The sequence below is a fragment of the Marmota marmota genome, unplaced genomic scaffold, assembly GCF_001458135.2.
Source record: "Marmota marmota marmota unplaced genomic scaffold, marMar, whole genome shotgun sequence".
NCBI classification, from domain to species: domain Eukaryota; kingdom Metazoa; phylum Chordata; class Mammalia; order Rodentia; family Sciuridae; genus Marmota; species Marmota marmota.
The window spans coordinates 31,465,503-31,487,612 of record NW_025999853.1 but is presented as its reverse complement, the minus strand read 5'-3'; the positions used below and the strand labels follow the sequence as shown (position 1 = coordinate 31,487,612).

The following is a 22,110-nucleotide window of genomic DNA, read 5'->3' as shown; positions in this document are numbered from 1 at the left end:
AAAAAGAAAACAGAATGGGCCCATCAATCTATAACGGGGAGCACTACATGATCCATGGTCCAGACATGCCAAATACCAAGTGAACTGCCACCAGACTGATTTTAAGACAGGTGCGGTGCTGATGGCCCAGTTGGGAAGCCATCTGTCTCCCTTTCTTCAGTAAAAAATAAAGGGACATCTTCCTCTGGGTTATCAATCTGGCACTTCTCATTCTACTAGTGAGTCTCTTCAGAAAAGATCATCGCTCTTTCTGCCATTATTCATGAGGTTACAATGGACTCACAAGAGGGATAGTCAGGTTCAGAGAAATCCAGTAACTGTTGATCTTGGGAATCTGGACAACCATCTTTTCTGCGTTCTCCAAATTTATAATCCATCAGGTCCAGTTCCTTCTGTTGGAGGTAGGCCATCTGCTCTTCATATTTCTGCTCCTCTCCAAGTCTCTGGAGGGTCCTAAGGGTTTTTGGCAGGCTATGCCGTCCATGCCAGCCATACTGATTCTTGGCCACCCGGCTGACCAGATGCAGTGACTCTAGCACATTTACAATGTCATAGATGCGTCTCCTTTCCACACCTGTTTGAAAAATAGAAGCAAACAGACATGATGCAGATGAACATGGACCAAGTCTGGGAACTACTTTGTATGGTGCCCAATGTAATGCCCATCAGATGTGAATGATCAATAAATTCAACCCGTAAGGATGCAAGCAACAGAATTTTTTTTTTCTTCTTTTGATGCAGTCCAAACAGATCTAATCTAGAACACCCTCCTCAAGATGGTGAATAGTTCCATCTGCGTGACATAATGGTACAGCACCTATTCTTTAGACCCATCAGGATAACCACACAAATATTTGTACATATTAGAACTGGTAGTATTGAATAATATGCATAACAGTATGTCTACTGGATGAATGATGAATGGATGGATGATTGTGGCTTGTATTCCCAATTATACAGACTATAAAATAAACTAACAACTGCCACATTATTATTGGACAATCCTTTCTTAGGGTTTGAATGATGTAAAAATATAACCTTGAAAACTTTCTTTTCTGTGAGGAGGGGTACTTGGGATCGAATCCAGGGGACTTTACTACTGAGCCACATCCCCAACCCTTTTTATTTTTTATTTTGAGACAGGGTCTCACTGAGTTGCTTAGGGCCTTGCTAAGTTGCTGAGGCTAGCCTTGAACTTGCAATCTTACTGTCTTGGCCTCCTAAGTCGCTGAAATTACAGAGGTGCGACACCATGCCTGGCTAAACTTGAAAACTCTTAATGGCCCAGTGAAGCAAGTGAATGGTAAAAGGGCTTTGGGTACCCTTTTCAAATGGCTAGAGGAAGCTATATCCAGGGCTGGAAGAACATGAGTCTCCTTTTTCTCATCATGGCTACTGACAACTCTCCCTGTGTTCTCTTTTACCATATCCTGCCAAGCAGTCCAACAATGAAGCACAGACAGGTGACCACTGCAATTCTGCAATTCATCAGTTTCCTCCCACTTTCCCTATACTACTGAAGTAGCTAAGATTATGAGCTATCCACTGAATTACCAAAAATAATCACTGTGGAGGGCTCTGGGTCAGACTGCCTGGATTTGAATCCTTGATCTATCCCTTACTAGTTGGGTGATCCTGGAAGTTATTTAACCTTTCTGTGCCTTGGAATTTATCTCATAAAATGACGAGGATTAAATGTGACCATAAATGTAAAGGGTCACCAGTTGGTGTTAATTTTCTCTAAATATTTTACATAGCATTAGAGATAACCTAAAATCCCTGCTAACATAAGAGGTCACAGTAGAAATAGATTTTTTAAAAAGTCTCATGTCTAGGACTCATTCTGTTGTGCAACAGGCCCCCAGGCCCACTGTTCTTTTTTGCTCTCATCTAAGTATCCATAACAAAAACCTTACAAAAAACCAGACCAGCTACAAAGATTCCCTCTTTCATTGCACATGCCAGAAGCTGTTATGTAATCAGATCAGACTCAGTGAATATAGCTTTAGGCCCTTCAAAGATTTAATGTGAGAAAGCCACCAAATTAAAAGGAAATTCTGGAGCTGAGGGGAAGTTCTATCACACGTACAAAGAGGCACTTCACAGTCACATCAGAACATTTCAGCTCATGACCCTGAAAAATCCGCCCTACTCGGAAGCTTAGGCTTTGGTAGCAGGTGCCTGCAAGAAGGTGCTGGCAGGAGCAGCCAGCAGCCCCTTGACCACAAGTGCCTGGTTCTTGATTCCAGTTTGTTTTCACATATTAACAGATCTTGTTTAGAGTGTGACAATCTATAAACCTTCCCATTAGAAATGTCATGTGAATGCAAGTGAGACACCCCAGGGCCAGCCATATGCCCAGCTATTTTGTTATTTCATATTTGATAACAAGCTGTTAAGTCTCCATCTAGTGGCCAGACATCCCAAGCAAAATAAAAGAAGATCCTGACCACTTGGAGAATAAGATGTTTATCTATGCACAAAGGGTGCTTAGCGGGTAGTATTGGTAAAAACCAACCTAGCAGTTACTTGTCTGCTTAATCATTCACAATTTCAATCTTTAACTGGGGGTTGATGCACTAACAAGTTCCATTTCACAGGTCTTTAGACCTATAGATTACTCTGGGGGCTTGCTCTCTCAGAAAGGTTCCCCCTAGCATTCAGCCTTCTTTTTCATTTGTATTTTTAATTTTTTTAAAAAGTTGTAGATGGACACAATACCTTTATTTTATTTATTTCTTAATGTGGTGCTGAGGATTATAAACCTAGTGCCTCACACATACTAGGTAAGTGCTCTACCACTGAGCTACAACCACAGCCCCTGTTCATTTGTATTGAGCTAGTCTTATTAATTCTAGTCATGACATTAATTGTACAGTTAAGGAATTACCAACTGTTGCCACCTTTCCCTTGGTTTAGTTCCCTATGGAGCTTATTGAGAGTAACTCTCAACCTAGTAAAATAGTTTCAGAGGCTGTGCTGTTTTCTACTAAAAGTCATTCCCACTTCTTTAAATTCTTACCCATAATATCAGTGTCAGATCTACATGGCACCAGAATCTGGGAAATAATAATATTTGAATGTTCTGCTTATCCTTGATTAAACTATGGTTTTGCAGCTTGTAACCCAGGTATATCAGGGAGTTTGGATTCACCCCCAGAGGATGATCACCAATGAAATAGCTTCTAGGAAGGGATCCCATTCCCAAACTCATGTGAAGAGAAATGGCATGCTTACTTGGCAGATCAGTAATTACAGGCATTAGAAAGCTGTTAAAAAAACCTCTGGAGTTCTGTTCCAGAATGATCTGCAGCCCAGATGAGAGAAGTCCACTCTTCCATCCTCTCTGGGAACTGGAACAAATTTCTCCAACATTTTTTTCTACAATGACATCAGTTAAGACCCCTGAATGGAAGTTGGATACTTCCTTTCCAGTGAGGACACTGAATAAGCTATTATTTTACCCTTATTTTCTTTAAGACTAGCTTCCAGGACCCTGTGCCTCAACGGGCTCTTCACTGGGCCTCTGTCCACCTGGCTCATTTTCTTGTTTGATTATCAGAAATCTGAGAAAATTGCATTATACTTCTAGGTTTCAAAACAGATCCCTAACCCCAGCACTCTACTTCTTTCTAGTTATGGAGGCTGACAGGTCTCGGGGAGAAGGGAACAATCTAGTAAGAACTGAGTAGAAACTGTTCCATATAATAGCAAGAACTACCCATGCCAAGGACTAAGTTAGGCATGTTATTCCATTATTCCCATCTTTGCAATGTCTCTGTTGCTGTGGTCCCTATGGTATAGACAAGATTAATTAACTTTTTTAAAGCTCTTACAGCCTCAAGAGCTGGGTTTCAAATCTACTCCATCTAACTCAAAGCTCAGCTCACAGTTTTCCCAAAACTCACTGCCTACTCATTATCTGTTTCCAGCAACCAAAATCATCTTCTTAGCTATCAGTTTGAATAATTCAGATTGACACTGATCTATTGGGGCACATTTTTTCTGGGCTATGAAAGGAATAAGATTAAGAAACAAACAAAATATTGGTCATTTATCTACTTAGCTGATTTCTTCAAAATATTTTTTCCCTGGTATGTAAAATCTTATTTTTTAAGGGGACACTTATACCTTCAGATCATTGTGATTTCTGTATTTTTAAAGATTACCAACATGATCATCCTGAATCCAACTACAATCCATATCCACTAGGGGTCTCTATTCTGAAGCAGCTGTACATATATCACAGCCTGTATACCCATCACACATTATACATGCTCATGCCACGTGAACACGGGTATTCTTCTTTGTTATGAGGTTTAACTGTTTGAGTTATGTCCAGATGTGCTTTTTATTGTTTGACATGCTTGCTGTGAATATCATGGTATACAGTTTCAAACACAATGCTCTTGCTCTCAAATATAAAGGAAATAAAACCACTTCTGTAGGAACTCTTAAAAACATTATTAAAAACAAAACAGGATAATTCTAAATATTTTCTGAGTCTGTCTGAAGATGAATTTAAAATGAGATGTTAGGGGCTGGGAATGTAGCTCAGTGGCAGAAAACTTGCCTAGCATGTTTCGATCCTCAGCATCACATTAAAATAAATAAATGAATAAAATGAGATGTTAATTTATAATCTAAGTCTCAAAAAATGTTGCCTCTTACAAAAATATTTTTTAAAGTTAAAACACTGCCCCCTCCCCCCCCCAAAAAAAAACCCTGCATTTTTATTTGGACTAGGACACTTCCTAGAATGAAGAGAAATTTGATGGTGATGAACAAAGCTCTTCCTGCTCCTCTGTCCCATCCTTTTGGAAAGAGCATTCTTTAGTTAATAAAAGAGGCCACCTGAAACCTTTTGCCTGCCCAAGGAAACCAGTTTCCCACTGTAACTGGAGACAGGCCTCTAGGTAATCTGTTGATACATACCAAGACTGACAGCAACTTCATCTAGAGAGATGGTAGTTTTCTCAGTTGACAAGGGATAACTTGGATATCGAGCTAGAAACTTCTGGCACAGCAGTCCTAAACTTTTCTGTTTTCTGCTTGGCCTCTGCTTTTCAAATTCGTCCACAGCACTGTCCCCAACATCAAGCTACAAAAGGCATAGAAGGGAGGAGGGAAATGTCATGGTTAACATCCTAATGGAGAAATCACTATGGTTGGTACTGGCAAATGGGGGTGGGGAGGTCATCCCAATCCACACCACCTGAGATTCTAGTTAAAATATATTTTTAAATATAATTTTCTTAATGTTTTCCCTATTGCTTTCTCTGGACTGAAGCTGTTCACCTTTGTAACATAAGGATGAGTCTATTATTTAAAAATTTTTAAATAAACAATGTAATCATATATAGGTTATTTGGTACACCATTGCTACTAGCATGCTCTTTGAAAACAACTGAATGAGCATCACCAGGAGCTTGTTGGAGAAGTAGAATCTCAGGCCTCATCCCAGACCTGCTGCACCAGAATCTGCCTTTTCGTAAGATATTGGGTGATTCATATTGACATTATGTAAGTTTGAGATGCACTGACCTGCACTAAATATCCTAACTTGTACATTTTACAATCAACTAAAGGTTGATAAAACTGCACAAGGGTCATTAAATAATAATCTTTGTTCTTATTCTTTTTTTTAAATTGCAAGTATACAATAGCATTGTCTCATCAACCCACATTTGAAAAAGTTCAAGAAAATAAAAGTTTCAATGAATGGATATAGGAAGAAAAGTGATTTGATTATTTCAAAAGATTCAGAAAAAGCATTTGATAAATTTCATTTATGATTTTAAGAAAAGTCCTTATAAACTTGGAATAGGAGAGAACTTCAATAAAGACTATTCATAAAAACCCCAAAGCAAGCATCTATATTAATAGGAAAACCTTGGAAGCATTCCTTAAAATCAGGAAAATGATAAGAATGCCCATTTTCATTTCTCCTCTTCCACACCATATTGGAGATCCTAGTTAGCACATGAGAACAAGAAAAACAAATAGAGGCACAGGGATTAGAAAGGAATAAGCCTCATTTCCATTCTGTAGAATATATGAATGGCTATGACAGCCTGCTAAAAAAAAATCCCAATTTACTAAAAATAAAGATTTAGCAAAGAAGCTAAATACAAGACAATGTATTTTAGAAATCAGCTGCATTCCTATATAACAGCATCAGAAAATGAAGTTGAAAAGATATAATTTTCAATAGCAACAAGACTGATAATATTTTTGTGGTTATTGTTGCTATTGGCAGTATGAGGGATTGAACGCAGGGCCTTACACATGCTAACCAAGTGCTATACCAGTGAGCTACCCCTAGTCCTTTTTAAAAATTTTGTTTTGAGACAGTCTCATTAAGTTATCTAGGCTAGCCTCGAACTTCCAATTCTTTTGCCTCAGATTCCCAAGCACCTGGGATTGCAAGTATGCACCAACATGCCCAGCAAGACTGATAAGGTTTTTAGGAATAATTCTGGAAAAATCTATTTGCATAAAATACTAAAAATAACTTAGATGTGAGAGAATACTTAAAACTTAAGAGAAATACACTATCTTCATGGGTAGGAGGATTTAGTACCACAAGTAGATTAACTCATCTCAAGCTAATATACAGATTTGATGCAATTCCAATTAAAACTTAATTTAATGTATATATGAAAGAACAAAGGGCCAAGAATAGCCATATAATACATTTGAAGAAAAATAAGTTGAAGGTCCTGCTTTACAATATGGTATTGGTATAAAAATGGACCAACTGTCCAATGGAACAGAAAGGAGTCCAGAAACACAACAAACATAAATGGAGATCTGACATATGGCTGAGGTTGGACTGCTGAGGGAAGGAAGAACTTGCAAATAAATGGCGCAGAGACAAGTGATTATACACACAGAAACATGAAGTTGTATTCTCGACTCACTACACATATAGACAAAGGAGAATATTTTTCTAACCTTGGAATAGAAAGGATTTCTTTAAATAGACATAAAAACATCAGCCTTAAAAGAAAGGATTTACATACAAGGACTATGTTAAACTTAAGACCTTTTGTCCGTTAAGAAACAACAGAAAAGGAATAGACAGTTACCAAACTGAAAGAATATATGTGTAACACATACAGTTGATAATGGTTTAGTGTCAATAATCACCTCCTACAAATCAATTAAAAAAACCACAATAAAAATTGGCAAAGAACACAAATAGGCACTGCACTGAAGGTAACACATGGCCAGCAATCATGTGGAAAGAAGCTTAACCTCCTGGATAATCAAGGAAAAGTAAATGAATTGCCCAATAACATATAAACTGTACAAAAATATTGGCAGAACTTAGTAAGTTTGATAATTTCAAGTGTCACAGAGGATATGGATCAATAAATGCTTATATATTAGTGGTGAAAGCTAACAGTACTTTAGAAAATAATCTGGCATTATATTATAAACATTTTCATATCCATTGACCTAGCAATTCCCCAATACATACCCTAGAATAGTAGTTCTCAAATAGTTTGTTCACAGGATTCCTTTATATTCCTAAAAATTACTGAAGATACTACAGAGCTTTTTATGTGGGTTTTTCTATTGATGTTTACCATATTAGAAATTAAAACTGAGATAGTTAAGGTGTTTAGTGAGAAAAGATCAGTGTTTTATAATATATATTTTCAAATCCCTTTAGTATCTGATTTCATAGAAAAGAATGAGATTCTCATGCTTGCTGTGTATGCAATCTGTCACGATATCCACATTTTGTAGTTATTAGAAGGTTTCAGTAGACACTCAGGAGGCAATGAGACTTCAAATGGCAAATATCTTGGTAGTATTTTGAAAATAGTTTTGACCTCCTTTAACCCTCTGAAAAAACCTTTGGGGACATTGAAGTGACAACTTTGAGAACCACTGCTCTAGAGAATGCTTGTATATATATATTCTAAGAGACATTAACAAGCATATCATAGCTTCATAAGTCATATTAGTCCCAAACTTCAAACAACCCAAATGGCTTCCAACAGGAGAAATAAATCATGGTGTATCCATGCAATGGAAAGTTACACAGCAATGAAAATGACAGAATTATAGCTGTGTGCAAACATATGAATGAGTCTTAAAGAGATATGTTGATTGAAAAAAGAAGACTGTATATTATGTATAGTTTCAATTTTACAAAGCCTAAAACCCAAACACTATATAGGAATACACACATGTAATAGGGTGATTTTTAAAATGGCAAAGAAATGATAAATACAAATTAAGGAAAATGGTTATTCAGATGTAAGTTATTCTGTTCTGGTTTGGGGCTGGGATGTAGGTTCCTGGGTACTTCAGTGATCAAACAGTCTATAAAAGGCAATAAAGAACCATTTTTTAAAAGATATTAAAATACTTTTAAGGCCATTCAAATTTTAGGCACTTACTTCCTAATAGTAGTGAGCACATCAAGTGACTGATGAGTTAAAATCTCCTTATAAAGTTTGGGTTGAAAGCCAAAAATTTGATTGTTTTAGGGGGCACATTAAAAATTAGTTATAGCAAGTAGATATTAATTATGTTACCTTCTAAAGAGGTTATAACAATTCCCATTGGATGATTTTTACTTTTCTATCGTTTGTCAATAAAATTAAAAAAACAAACTAATATTTATATTCCTTTGACAGCAAAAAGCACACAATTTTATTTAATTTTTATGATCCCAATTAAATCAGGGCAGGCCCACAACTCCTATATTGCAGATGAGTAGACTATAGTACAGAGACTATGCCATTTCCCCCACTCATGAAGCTGGTGATTTGAAAACAAGCTCCTTGTGCTTTCTACATCAAATATAGAAAGGAAGCCAAAAAATAGCTTAGACTTAAAAGAGGAATTATGAAAATTTTCTAGCTTCAAGCATGTAGGAATTACTCTCAAAACTGTATGATGTGCATCTAGTTATATGAGAGAATCTGTTCTACTAAAGCAATGATATGCATAGTAGACCAAATTAATTTTGTTCTATTAATTTCAAGTTGAAATTCAGGACATCTTTTTCTTAATTTTGGCAAATTTTATAGCTTAAAATATATACCACAAGGAGAAAAAATAACTAAGAACACTAATATCTGTAAGTAACTTTCCTTAACAAATCTAGAGATAAGTTTTGATGTAAGAGTAAAAATGAATAACCAGAGTTTTTTTTGTTTTTTTTTTTTAAGTATAGACATGCTGCTTTTACAATTCTGGTTCTTCATAGAACAGGCAATTTAAAGATGGTTTAACATTAATAAAGCCCAAAACAAATGAACTGATCATATATGAGCATAATGGGATTTCCCAAGTCAACACTATTAAACTTAAGATCCGAGCAAAATTAAAATTCAAAGTTTTTTTTTAAACTAAATTCCTTCATTAAATCAAAATCATTACAACTAAATAAAAACATCATTTTAAAATCTGTTCTGATCAAGGGAGTATGATACAAAGGAGAAAAAGCATTCATTACCAAAAAAAGATATAGGTTGAGAATACAGCTATTAATAAAAGATTTAAGTTTAAATAAACATAAAGATATTTACAGCATAAAAAAATATGCTTAAATATAAGTAGAAATAAAGACATTAAAAAAATAAAGACATTTTTCAGAAACTGAAAAACTAAGTATTCTGACTTTTTAATTAAACAAGTAAAATTTTTTGAGTTCTAACAACGCCCAGCGGAGCACAGTCTTTTTACCTGTAAAGAGTCTGAAAATGCATCATCCTTGTTTTCAATGGGTCTGAATAGTCCCTTTTTCTTCTCCCGGTCCCTTATGTCTGGACTGGCAGCACTAATGAGCATCTTCAGGTTAGCTGTGGGTGTCCATGGCTCTACCTGTTGTTTGTCGACAAGCTTAACTGGAGTAATGGGATTTCTTTCTGGAGTGAAGATTTTTTGCTTTGATAAATCAATTGGTTCATTTTTTATTGGAGTCTTTGGAGCCATCCTTGATCGATCAACAAATATATTCTCCTATTTAAAAAAAAGAGACCTTTTAGCAAGTATGAGAAAGGACAGGTGACAGTCAAGAATGAAGTTTATTCCCACCATTTACTAAGACCTGGGAAGACAGACAGTACCATATGTTTAGGAGTGAAAGGTATTCAGGATTGGATTAATGAAAATTAGACAGAGTTTTTATGGGCATTGAACTGTGGCTCTAGTGAGAAATGGATTATAATCATCTACTTCTTTTAAATATATTTTTCATGACCTCTCTGTAAGAGAAGTCATGAATGTATTTGTAACCTGTAGATGCTTGTAATAGTTGAGGATGATGAAGGCCAATATGGGTTAAGTCCACATTGCTTCTAAGCGCCAGATTTTTTGGAAACTCTACTTAGAAGTTTGCATTAACTAGTTAAGAGCAATTATGCTTTTGTAGTACAACTTTGTAATATAGCAATTAGTAGCAGGAACAGTTACAGAAAATGCATCCAACAAAATACATTTTAAGCCAACCCAGAGAGCTATTTAATGTTCTTCTCCTAGAGCAGTGTTTCTCATTCCATCCATGGTAAAGCACCAGTTTTTTTTTGTTTTTTAATTTCCAAACTCCCATATGCTGATACATGATCTTACTTTATAGGACTAATATGCAGTTCTCACCATAAGTGGTTTGTTACTTAAGTTTGTCACTCAAAACAACCAACAGCCTAATCAACAAGAGATCACTGACCATAGTTCAGATGTCCCACAGATGGTATCAAATTGCTATCAAGGTTTCTAAATGCTCAACTCACAAATTTCATTTTTATTTTTTTGCAGTTCATGTACTACCACCTGCCTCCAGATCACACTTTGAGTAGACTTAAGTAATCCTAAAAAAATATTAAATTTGGGTCCATTATGAAAAAGGACTAAGCACACAGAAACTACATTTGGAACTACCAAGTTATTAAAGCAAACTGTTCTAGCCATTCAGTGCCAAAGATAGTCTGTTCTTTCTATAGTAGAATTCATTTCCTGTCAATAGTGACTCACATGATTATGAAGGTTAATTACATATCTGTCACTCCTTTTCTTGTACAGGTATCACTCTATAGCTACTGCATGCTTGGATCTTGGCTGGTTGGTGGTTTAAAAAGTATTTTCCTAGACATGAACAACACTGTGAAGAGGCAACGTTGCTTGGAAAAAACTAGAGTTTATGTTTGTAAGCAACTCTTGTTTCTTGGATCAGTAGAAGCTGCCAGCTATCCATGGTGATGTTCTGTCCTCGTATATACGGTTGCAGGAAGGGAGTAGATGGGGGTGATTTCTCATGCATAAGAGCAGTAAGCACCCCAACCCCAGAAGGCTGCATCTATCCATCTATCTTTTAACTAGTCCCTGATAGTTAGCCATTCTGATAGAGAATTCTAAAAGTGAACTCTTGAAGGAGATTACTGAATATTTACTATGTCTCATATCCTATTTTATGTAATATACATGTACCAACTCCTCAACTGATCCTGAGGCATAGGTATATTATTTTTCTAGTTTACAGATGAAGAAAACTAAAGCACAGAGAGGTTAAATAACTTGCCTGAGGTCACATACAATCCTATTCTGTGGTATGTAAGAAACAGCTGAAAGGAGACGTTTCTGAAATTCTGCATCTAGAATTAAGTTTGTCCTGGGTGTAAATTGGAAGGAAGATATCTTTTTCAGAGCTCAAACAAAAGGTACTCGGAAGCCTACTGATCCTCACTAGCATCTCAGGAAAGGCAGTATGGCAAAGGTTATGCTGACAGGATCCAGAACCAGCCTGTCAGCGTCTGCTGCTACTCAGCAGTGTGAAAGCAGCACGTTCCCTTACCCCACTATTGTTCCATTCCATCAAGTGAAAATGAATTTCATAAAAATATTAACCTCAAGTGTTACGAGGTAGTTTCTAACACTCAAGAAGCTTAGCTATTACCTTTCCCCCTTTCTCATTCCTGATTACCACTCATTCTGGCACTTAGAGTTAATATAATGTAGCAAATCCCATTATTATTTAACTTCCTAGGTATAATCTTGCCTCAGGAATGAGACTGTGCACCCGTGGGGCTCAGTTCCAGATGGCTTGGTCCTTACAATTTGTGGCACAATGACCTGCCTATTACAAGTGTGTTATGGGTTTAGACATGAGGTGTCTTCCAAAAACTCATATGTAAGATAATACAAGAAAGGTTAGAGGTGAAATGATTGGGTTATGAGAGCCTAAACCTAATCAGTGCATAATTCACTGGTATGGATTAACTGGGCAATAACTACAGGCAGACAGGGAGTGGCTAGAGGAGGTGGGTCACTGGTGGCATACCTTTGGGGTTTTTATTTTGTCCCTGGTGAGTAGAGTTCTCTATGCTTCTTGATTGCCATGTCTTGAGCTGTTTTCCTCCACCATACCCTTCTGACATGATGTTCTACCTCACCTGAGGTCCATAGCAATGGAGTCTGCCATCTAAGTACCAAGACCTCTAAAACCATGAGCCCTAAATAAACTTTCCTCCTCTAGTTTTTCTTTACTGGTCTTTTGGTCACAGCAACGAAAAACCTGACTGAAACAAGGTGCTCGAAGAACACTACGCTTTGATTACCTAGTTATTCCAAGAGGTTATGGTCATGGTAGAGTGTTGCCCAGGCTTGCTGAGTGGACAGAGATCTACTGTTTCTCTACAGTACCTGTCCTCACAGAGACAGTAAGTTACTACTATCTCCCTAGTGAGAGATAAATTCAGAATGGATTATTTTTCATATCCTTTGATATATTTTTACTACAGTTTAATACTTAAAGTAGAAGAGTTAGTCCACATGGTCAGGTAGGACTGTCTTACATTTCCACATCAAAATTATAAAATGCCACGCATATTGTGTTCTGAAATCTCAAGGGGACATCAACTGCAATCTAGTCACACCCTGTTCCACCTGTTTATCTTGTTATATTGACAGTGCACAGGGCAGAGAAAAGGAGTCTAGAATGGCAATTTAGCAATCTGGTTCGTCTCAGCTCCGTATTGTTTACTGTCTGGCCCCAAGTTTCCTTATGCATTAAGTAAGAGGTTCAGACTAATCTAAAGAGCTTTCTAGCAAGGCTGCCTAGCAATGCAGAGGACCCTGGGGTGCGCCCAGATCTATGCAGGAAGCAGTGATTCATTCCTCCAGCTGCTGGTAGCAATGCCAACAGTAAGTCCTTAACTGGATCACCTTGGCTGGAGAGAGAGGGTTGACACACCACTTCCTGGGAGGCCAGGACTGAATTCAATGGCTGGTAGAAGTAGCACTGACAAAAGTACCTGGCCTGGTAACTTACCCTTTCTTTCCCTTCCTCAGGCCTTGAACCTGCAAAATCTTAGAAATCACTTTCTCAACTGTAAGCCTAGAAATGTTACCTATGAAATAGACCTTCAGTTTTCTGACAAAAAGGAAGTAAGGTATTACTTGCCAGAGGTGCCATGAGGATCAGCTCAGATAATGCAGACAAAAGCACTGTCATCCATGAAGTGCTATATGAATGTTTATTATTATCATCAATAACAGTACCTGTGCTATGATGACAGGTTGAATGGCAGTATGCAGCTACAGAAAGGGCTCAGTAGTTGAAAGATCTTGGTTCTAGTTCTGGTTTTGTCACAATACAGCTTTCATACCAAAACCTCAAATAATATATCTAGTCATAAGCATTGTCAAGACCTTTGACTATATGTGACCAGCCTCTTTTCCTGTTCCCTCTCATGCACAGCCCACAGTTTTCCCCAACAGTCCACTTGCTTTACTTTAAATCTGCCCTGAACTTTATCTCATCTAAGCTGTTTCTCACATATTTTGTTCTCTTTAAGGCCATTAGACAAGTTTTGCCTATGGGAATCCTACTATTGTCAGGAAATATCTCCTTCTGGCTATTGATCAACAACTCTACTTCCTGCCAGAGCACACTTTCAAGGAGTTATGCATACTGAGGGCTTTCTACTACCTTCCTCCCAGGCATTTTCAAACCACCATAGTAAGTTCCAATCCATGCCTCTCCCTTAAGTCACCTCTCAACTGCCAAATCACATCAATGGTAAAATATCTTATTTGACCTCAACAGTTATGAGTGTCGATGGCTCTTTATAAAACTCTCACCCCTTAGCTTCTGAAATACCATACTTTTTCTCCTGGATCTCTTCAGACCTCTGACTCTGCTGTCTCAGTCTACTTTACTGGTTTCTTCTTTCGCTCTTACAAACCACAGGAGTCACACTTAGCCCTCCCTTACATTTACTCTCTCTGGGATGCTTCACCCAATCTCATGTGTTTGACTAGAATAGTCAACCTATATGCTAACAATTCCCAAGTTGGGTTCCAAGGCTAGACCTTTAATGAATTCCAGTATCAGAAAACCAGCTGCCTCCTGCACATATTTTTCTACCTGTAAATCACACACGTACAAACATATTCCAAGTTAACTTCACCTTTTTTCTCCACCACTCCCCAAAGATGTGAATAACATTTAAAGAACAGCCATGCCCGCTAAGTCGGGGCATTGTTCCCAAACATGCCTTGCTCATTTCTGCTCATTTACTAGCTCCCTTCCTATCTATCTGCCTACACCCCTAGCTCAAGTGTTAGTAACTTCACAAGTCCTCCCAACAGCTCAATCTTTACCATTCACTACTCCATCCCCAAATGTCCACTTTTTACTTTTGCCATCACCAGATACATTACAGGATCTTGCATCCCCAAGGTACAGGGGAGTCTTATTTAAAATCCTACAACTAGAAGTAGTAAGTTTGGTAATAAGTTAAAATGAATTTATGTTTTAAAGAAGTTTCTCCATGAGTAGTCAGAAGAAGCATGTATTAAACAGTACTTATAGATCTTGACCCATGTATAGACACCAAGGAAGAAGATCCTCTAAATGACAAGTGATCTAGCAGGACATCATTCCAGGTATCCATCCCTCAGAGGGATTTCCAGAGAGAACAGAGCATCACCGGCTTCTGGTCACTGATTTCTTGAACGTTTCTTGAATGCCCAGCCTCACGTTGTTTCTTCTATCTGAAACGTCCATCTCACTTGCTCTTTTTTTCTTATAGGTTGAACTCCCTCATTCAGTAGGGCTTAACCCAAATGTAACCTTCTCTGTGAAACTTTCTAACTCTTAGGAATTTATTTATTTCTCCTCTAGTCTGCCAAGGCACTTTGTTCCCTCTCCTATTTCAGGACTGTATTAAATCATAGTACAGTTTGCTAGTTTTATATCTGGGTCCCTGAAAGTCTCTGATGACCAAGGGGCCAGACCTGCATCATATTCACCTTGTGCCATCAGTTTAGTTCAGTACAGTGTGAAGAGTATGTGCTACTGGTGCTTTACAAAAACCCAGTGGGAGCAGTATTATTATTATTAGGTCCAATTTTTTAAAGGAAAAAAAAAATGGACTAAGAAAAATTAGGAGACCCATTAAACTACTGAATCACTAACAAATAAAATAGGCTTTAATTAGAGGTTACATAGCTAATAAACAAAACAGAAAATCAAACTTGGGTCTCTGTGACTCCAATCCCCACCATCCCTAGAAAGCCTTTTTCCTTTACTTCTATAGCAATGTGGAAGTAAAGAAAAAAAAAAAACGCCTTGTGGTCTGAGGAAGCACTCTGTTCTGAGATGAAATGATCCTTGATTATGTATTCTATTTCAAACATTTTAATCACTTTCCCAACCTCTTCTGAGTCATCTGAACTTCTCTGCACACCCATTAAAATATCAAAGTGCAAATGGACATAGTACTTACTGAGGGTAACTATAGTAGAAGGGCCCTTGTTGAAGGTACTTGATAAGTAGAAGGACCCAGAAGAATAGACGTGGAGCACACTGACTTAGACTATATATAAACATATACATAGTCTTTCAAGGTGGAACAATCCTAATTACAAAAAAAAAAAAAAAAAAAAAACTTTTGCTCTGAAACTCCTAAAGCCCAAATTCTGACCATATCTTAAAGTCTGGACATGTCTACCCTCATATGCCTTAGGTAATTTTTTTAAAAAGCCCTCTTTAAAATTTTTGGTATTCTTCTTTTCCCAATAAAAATCAAATGCTGGAAAAACATATAATTTTATACCTATCCAAAGCTAATAGCTGTTAAATATTCTTTAAAGATCCATATAACCAGAGGTGTTTTGCAACCAGATTCATTGTTGATTTTTAAGCCTAAAATAATACCAGGATCCCAGAGAAGTTCAATGCCTAAGGAAATTGCTACTCACAGCTTTATGTTCAAAGTTTCTAAAACTAGGTTTGTTATATGTATTTGCCTCTGCCTAAAAGTGCTCAGACGTTCATTGTTACCAAGCTATTACACCTTTTTGGTAAGATCATTTGCTGCTTTGTGCAACTGTGCTGATGTGGGTAAGGTGACATTTTAGATACTTCTATGACCAATTTACTTGGTAATGCTTCTTGATGATACAGTATCACAAATTCCAAGGGATTAAAAAAAAAAAAAGGATGGGGGGGAAATTAATGGCTCAGCACAAAACTAGCAATAGTGTTGTAAAATATTCAAAGAGTATGTTGGTCACTTTGTCTCCCCATATGGTAGGCACAGATCATGCTCTCACAGGGCAAATGGACAGTCTCTACAACTGGTTTGTTGGTATGAAGATATTTGTCAGGATTTTAATAATCCAGCATTTATATAAGTACAACAGCCTATTTTCTTGGGAAGTGAGGCTAACATTTCTATAAAGATTAGCTAAACCACCCTTAACAACTGCAAGTATTACAAATTTCTGATTGCTATGTCTACATATCTTTGATTTATATAAGTTGGCTCCAATACTACATCTAACCTGACCTCTCTTTCCACTGCACAATGAGTGGGAGTAGATTTGAAAAAATAGTGCTTTAGGTGGCTCCATTTTTTAAAAAAAGTATATTTCTATTAGGTTCATCAAAAATTATTAAAATGCTTATACATACAAATAAAAGTTGTACTCTGGAACACTAAATTGGATTAGACATCACTTTTCTTAATATGTTAGACATTAAGATATTTATGTGTACTTACCTTTTGTGCATTTTCCCCATCTTCAATTGTAAAATCTAATCTGGCCTGCCTGGGATTGATCAGGTCTTTTAGTGTTAAACAATTCACCTCCATCTGAAATGCACAATTACTTTAGAAAACCATTTTATCATTAGATATTTTCTCCTCCAAAAAATATTTATTACTCATTCGTGAACATGAACTTCCCCTTCCCTAAACAACTCCTGGGTATTTCCAGGAATGCAGCCACTCTCAAACCACCCTCACTAAAACTCACATGGACACTTAAAATGATTAGTAATTACAAAATTCTGGGAAGAAAAAAAATTAATATGAATTCTTTATGAAAAGCAAGAGGGCAAAATAAAGTTCCCAAGTCTGAAAGGTGTTGGGTAAATCTGTCAGAAAGTATAGGTCTCTGCAGGTCAGTTAATTTTGGCGCAAAGAACTGGGAGGAATTAGGCTTTGAGGGGGTTTGAATCAGGGTGAAGGAAACCTGATCGCTAGAACAAACCCACTCAGCTACCTCCGCAGCTCTTTCCCAGGCCTCCAAGCGGACCCCAAAGATAAACCCCAAATCATGGGGAAGGCCAGTCCATTTCACTGAGAGCTAGAGGCGACAGAGCCCCACGCGGTAGAGCACCTCAATCCTCCGCCAGCCCGGGAAGGAGAAGGGTGGCAGCCTGGCAGCCAGGCGGGAGGGTCCACTTTTCCCCAATTCCCGCCTCCCCACCAGCTCTGGGGCCGCACGCGTACTTACTCCCGCTTTGCGAAGGAGGCTTTCTGCCTCTACAGGGACCTGCGTGGCCCCACACCAGTGCGGGAAGAGGGTGCAGACATCAGCAGCCGGGCGGCGACATCGGCAGGGCAAGGCGAGGCAGGCAGAGCCCCGCTCCGAGTGCCCCGTGCTGGCGGGGACCCCGCGGCGTCCGGGAAGCGCCAGCGTTCCTACGCGGCGAGCGCGACTGCAGTCTGTACCGCGGTCCCCGCTAAAACACCTCCACTGGCGCCTTGAGACTGAATTTGAGCATCAGCCAATCAGAGGCGGCTGGCGGGGCGACCTCGGCCAATCGCGCGGCGGCAGGGCCCGGGCTGGCCGCCCCTCTCAGTCTTGGCGCTCCAAGCCGCGCGTTTCGCCCTCACCCGCCCAATTGTGTCCGCTTCGGCCCCCTCCCCCTTCCGGGTACCTGGAAACCTCGTCCCGGGAGCCAATGCGGGCGGTGGACGCGGGGCCCGCGGGAAGCAGCGGGGGCGGTGGCGCGGGGTGGCGGGAGGAGGAGGAGGAGGAGGGCGCTTTTGTTATGCATAAAGACCCGCTCACGTCCCCGCGGCTGGCGGGGCCAGGCACCAGGGGTGGGGAAAGCAGATGGAGTTTGGAAAAACGATACACACACACCCTGGATGCTACCGCCGCTGCCCCTTCCCCCAGCAACCTGCGAGGTCGCGAAGTTGTCCAGACTTGCTGGGGCAAACTTCCTGACACCCAAAGGCTGGAGTGACACGTGAGCCATAGTTACCACTTTACGGTTCGAGCAGATGGCACGCCGGTTAGCCCTGGAAACTGGACTGGAAGCCCAACCAAATGTTTCTTAACACCCCCCCCCCCCCCCCCCCCCCCCCCCCCCCCCCCCCCCCCCCCCCCCCCCNTTTTTTTTTTTTTTTTTTTTTTTTTTTTAAAGCCTGCCTATGGACATTGCTTACAAGCTATATACTTCATTGCAAGGCCAGCATTTTCATTATCCCTTCAGGGCTCCACTCTTCATCCCTCTGTCCTCAAATGTATGTGAGGGACCGACAGCAGAATTCACAACACCAGTCAAGTCCTTTACTTTTTATGCAATTTAGATTGCTAGTAAAAATCACCACCAGGCCATATGTTAAAAAACAAAAACAAAAAACATAAAAGCATGCAAAACATGAAACATAAAGATACTTTTTATAATAGAAATAACATTTTGAACTGAAATCTTTCTTATAGGAAGCATAAGAGAAGTAAAAGTAAATTGCAATTTATTCAGTTACATCCTTATGAAGTAGAGAATTTAGATGAAGAAACCTTTCCCTCCTAACTATGAATTTCCTGTCCTGTGCCATGATATTCTAATAAATGACCACAAACTGGTTGGCTAAAAAGAATAGACATTTATTCTTTCATTTTTGGAGGGCAGAGGTCTGAAAGAAATCAAGGTGTTGTCAGGGCCTCACTTCTCTGGATCCAGAAGAAAATCTAGATTCTCTTCCACTTTCTGGTGGCTGTTACCAGTCATTGACTTGTAGCTGCCTGCTCCAATCTACCTCCATAGTTACATTGCCTCCTCTTTTGTTCATTAAATCTACCCTTGGTCTCACATAAAGACACTTGTCATTGGGTATTCCAGGATGTTCTCATCTCACGATTCCTAATTGTTATAGTTTGGATATGAAGTGTCCCCCAAACTCTCATGTGCTGAAGGCTGGTCCTCAGTTTAGGAATATTCAGAGGTAGAGCTTTTGGGAAGTATTTGGATCATGAGGATTCTGACCTCATCAGCAGATTACTCCATTAAAAGCTGAATGGACTACTGGGAACTGGTGGAAACTATGAGCAGGTGGGGCATGGCAGGAGGAAGTAAATGGGGCGTAGAGCCAGGTATGCCCTTGGAGTCTATATCTTGTCCCTGGCTCTTTCCTCACACTTTTTCTCTGCTTTCTGGCTGCCATGAACTAAGTAACTTTTCTCCACCATGCTGTGTACCATGATATTCTACCTTACCTTAGGCCAGAGCAAAGGAATTTGCTGACCATAAATTGAAATCTCTGAAACCATGAGCCAAACTAAATCTTTATTCCTCTGTTGTTTGTGTCAGGTATTTTGGTCACAGTGATGAAAAGCTAACACATTAATTTAATTATATCTGCAAAAATCCTTTTGTAAAATAAGGAAAATGATCATGGGTTCTAGAGTTCATGATGTGGAAATGCTTTTTGGTGGGCCACCATTCATCCTTTCACATTATTAAAGTCCATTCATTTCTCAGATATTTCAAATTACTGTGTTTGTTTCTTTGAATTAGGCAGTTTTATGTTACCTTTTCCTGGCATTTTCAGAATTAAAGTACCTTTTCTATTTCAATTCAAACATCTAATCGAATCAAGAACGCAGTTACTATGTATCTTCAGGCACCTAAAGTTTCACTGATTTGGAAGAAAACTGGAAAATATGTGGTTGATGGACAAATTCAGAGACATTATTTCAATATATATTTATTAAATTAATGATTTTGAGTCTCAGATTTCATAGGTAATCTGTCAATCTCTCAATTATTCAGCTAATGGCTATGTTGACTAAAAATTAGCCTAAGATTGCCCCTACATGTGGCTTCTCCACCTAGCCCAATTTTTCCAATATCGTGGTAGTTCAGGGTAGCTGTATCTCTTACATGGTGGCTTCAAGGATTCAAAACAAGTGTCCCTTCCTGGAAAAGTGGATGGCCTTTTGTGACATAGCCTAAAACCTGAGATAGAATCAACCTATAATATTTTTTTGGATGAAGTCATCAGAAGGCCACCATATTCAAGGGAAGAAAACACATACTCCACCTCTCAATGGGAGAAGTGTCAAAGAATTTGGGGCCGTATGGAAAAACTGCCATACCAAGTTACCTGCCAATGAAAGTATTTTCCGGTTCTATCTTATTAATGTCTACTTCCAAAGTCATTGACTTTGGAATAGCAGAGTATTACCTGTGTGGCAGCAATCCAGCACAGTACAGCATTGTGTATTGTGCTAAGCTTGTGGTTCTCAACTGTCTATTCTTTAGATTCACCTGGGAAGATTTTTTAAAAATTCTAATATTTTGAGTTTCACACCCAGACATTCTTAATTTACTTGATCTGGAATTGGACTTCAGTAATTCTTTGAATTTTTAATGTCCAGTTCCTCAGCATTAAGCTAGTTGTATGCTTCTTCATTGATTCCTTGAATGTTTCTGATCCAGTGGTTTTGGAAATGGGTCTTCATGTCCCAGCAATGAGGATAGGAAGTGTTGTACAGATGCGCTATACTCTGGAATAGGTGCAGAGGTTTCCAGGGGATGGGTCTTGCTAGTTCATAGCTGTGTCACTAGTTTTTGGAAGGAGTCAGGGTTGTAAATGAGAATTTTGATGGGTGAAGTGGACATATAACTGAAGACTAAGTAATAAGGGATGTGACCAGGAGAATATGATGGTGTCTGACATTCCTCTGGGCAAGCAACATACTTCTACTCAACACTACTTCTCAAACCTAAAATAGTCTTTTACCCTTTGGGAGTTCCAGCTTCCAAGATTTATAGAAACGAGATTTTGCACAATTTACAGAAAGAAGACACTATCATGAAGTAGAATTCTTGACAGCTCTAGAGCTAGACAATCTGGGTTGTCTAGTTAGTGTATCAGCTTCCTCAAATATTTTGCTTTTCTTTTATTACTGCAAGCAATAGAAATGAAGTGATCTTGTTGTGGCATCTTTATTCAAAAGTGTAGTCACAGAAGATAACTAGAAGCTTTTTTTTTTTCACTACATAGATAATGGAGGATCTTGGCTTCATATCCTGACAATTCTCAAGCCTTGCTGAGTGGATCTGTGTAACATATCTTCTTCTTCTTTTAATATTTATTTTTTAGTTGTAGTTGGACACAATACCTTTATTTTATTTATTTATTTTTATGTTGTGCTAAGGATTGAACCCAGGGCCTCCCATATGCTAGGTGAGCGTTCTACCGTGCTGAGCCACACCCCCAGCCCTAGCATATCTTCTTAAATTGAGGGTCCCTGTTTAAAATGGGCTTTGTCTTCAGCCCTTCCTGGATTTGAGAATGTGATGAATTTGCTTCTCTAACTGCTAGAAAGTCAGAGAAGGCAGAACATTTAATTTTGTCTGACCACAAGCAATGTGAAGAGAACAAGTCCAGTTGGCTCCTGCTCATGACCTTAGCAACAATAAAAGGAAGATAATACTATAGTTTTAACTCCCATTCTTAAATGATATCCAGATGTTCAGCTATTCAAAGAGAGGGCCCTCAGTGGTGATTATATGTCCCATAGGTGTCAGAGGGAATTCATTCTTTATCTTCTGCAGAT

The 22,110-nt window shown here is 38.7% G+C and overlaps 1 protein-coding gene across 1 annotated transcript in view; it reads right to left on the bottom strand.

Moving 5' to 3' along the window:
• E2f7 (E2F transcription factor 7) overlaps positions 1-18,029 on the bottom strand; it is a 40,356-nt gene extending 22,327 nt beyond the window's left edge. Inside the window, exons 1-5 of the mRNA XM_015482969.2 lie at positions 17,770-18,029; positions 17,031-17,123; positions 9,712-9,987; positions 4,936-5,101; positions 284-574 (exon numbers count right to left, since the gene is read on the bottom strand). Of these exons, the coding sequence (XP_015338455.1) occupies positions 284-574; positions 4,936-5,101; positions 9,712-9,987; positions 17,031-17,123 (826 nt within the window). The 5' untranslated portion in view covers positions 17,770-18,029. The remainder of the gene's footprint in view (positions 1-283; positions 575-4,935; positions 5,102-9,711; positions 9,988-17,030; positions 17,124-17,769) is intronic.
• Between the last annotated feature and the right edge of the window lie 4,081 nt (positions 18,030-22,110).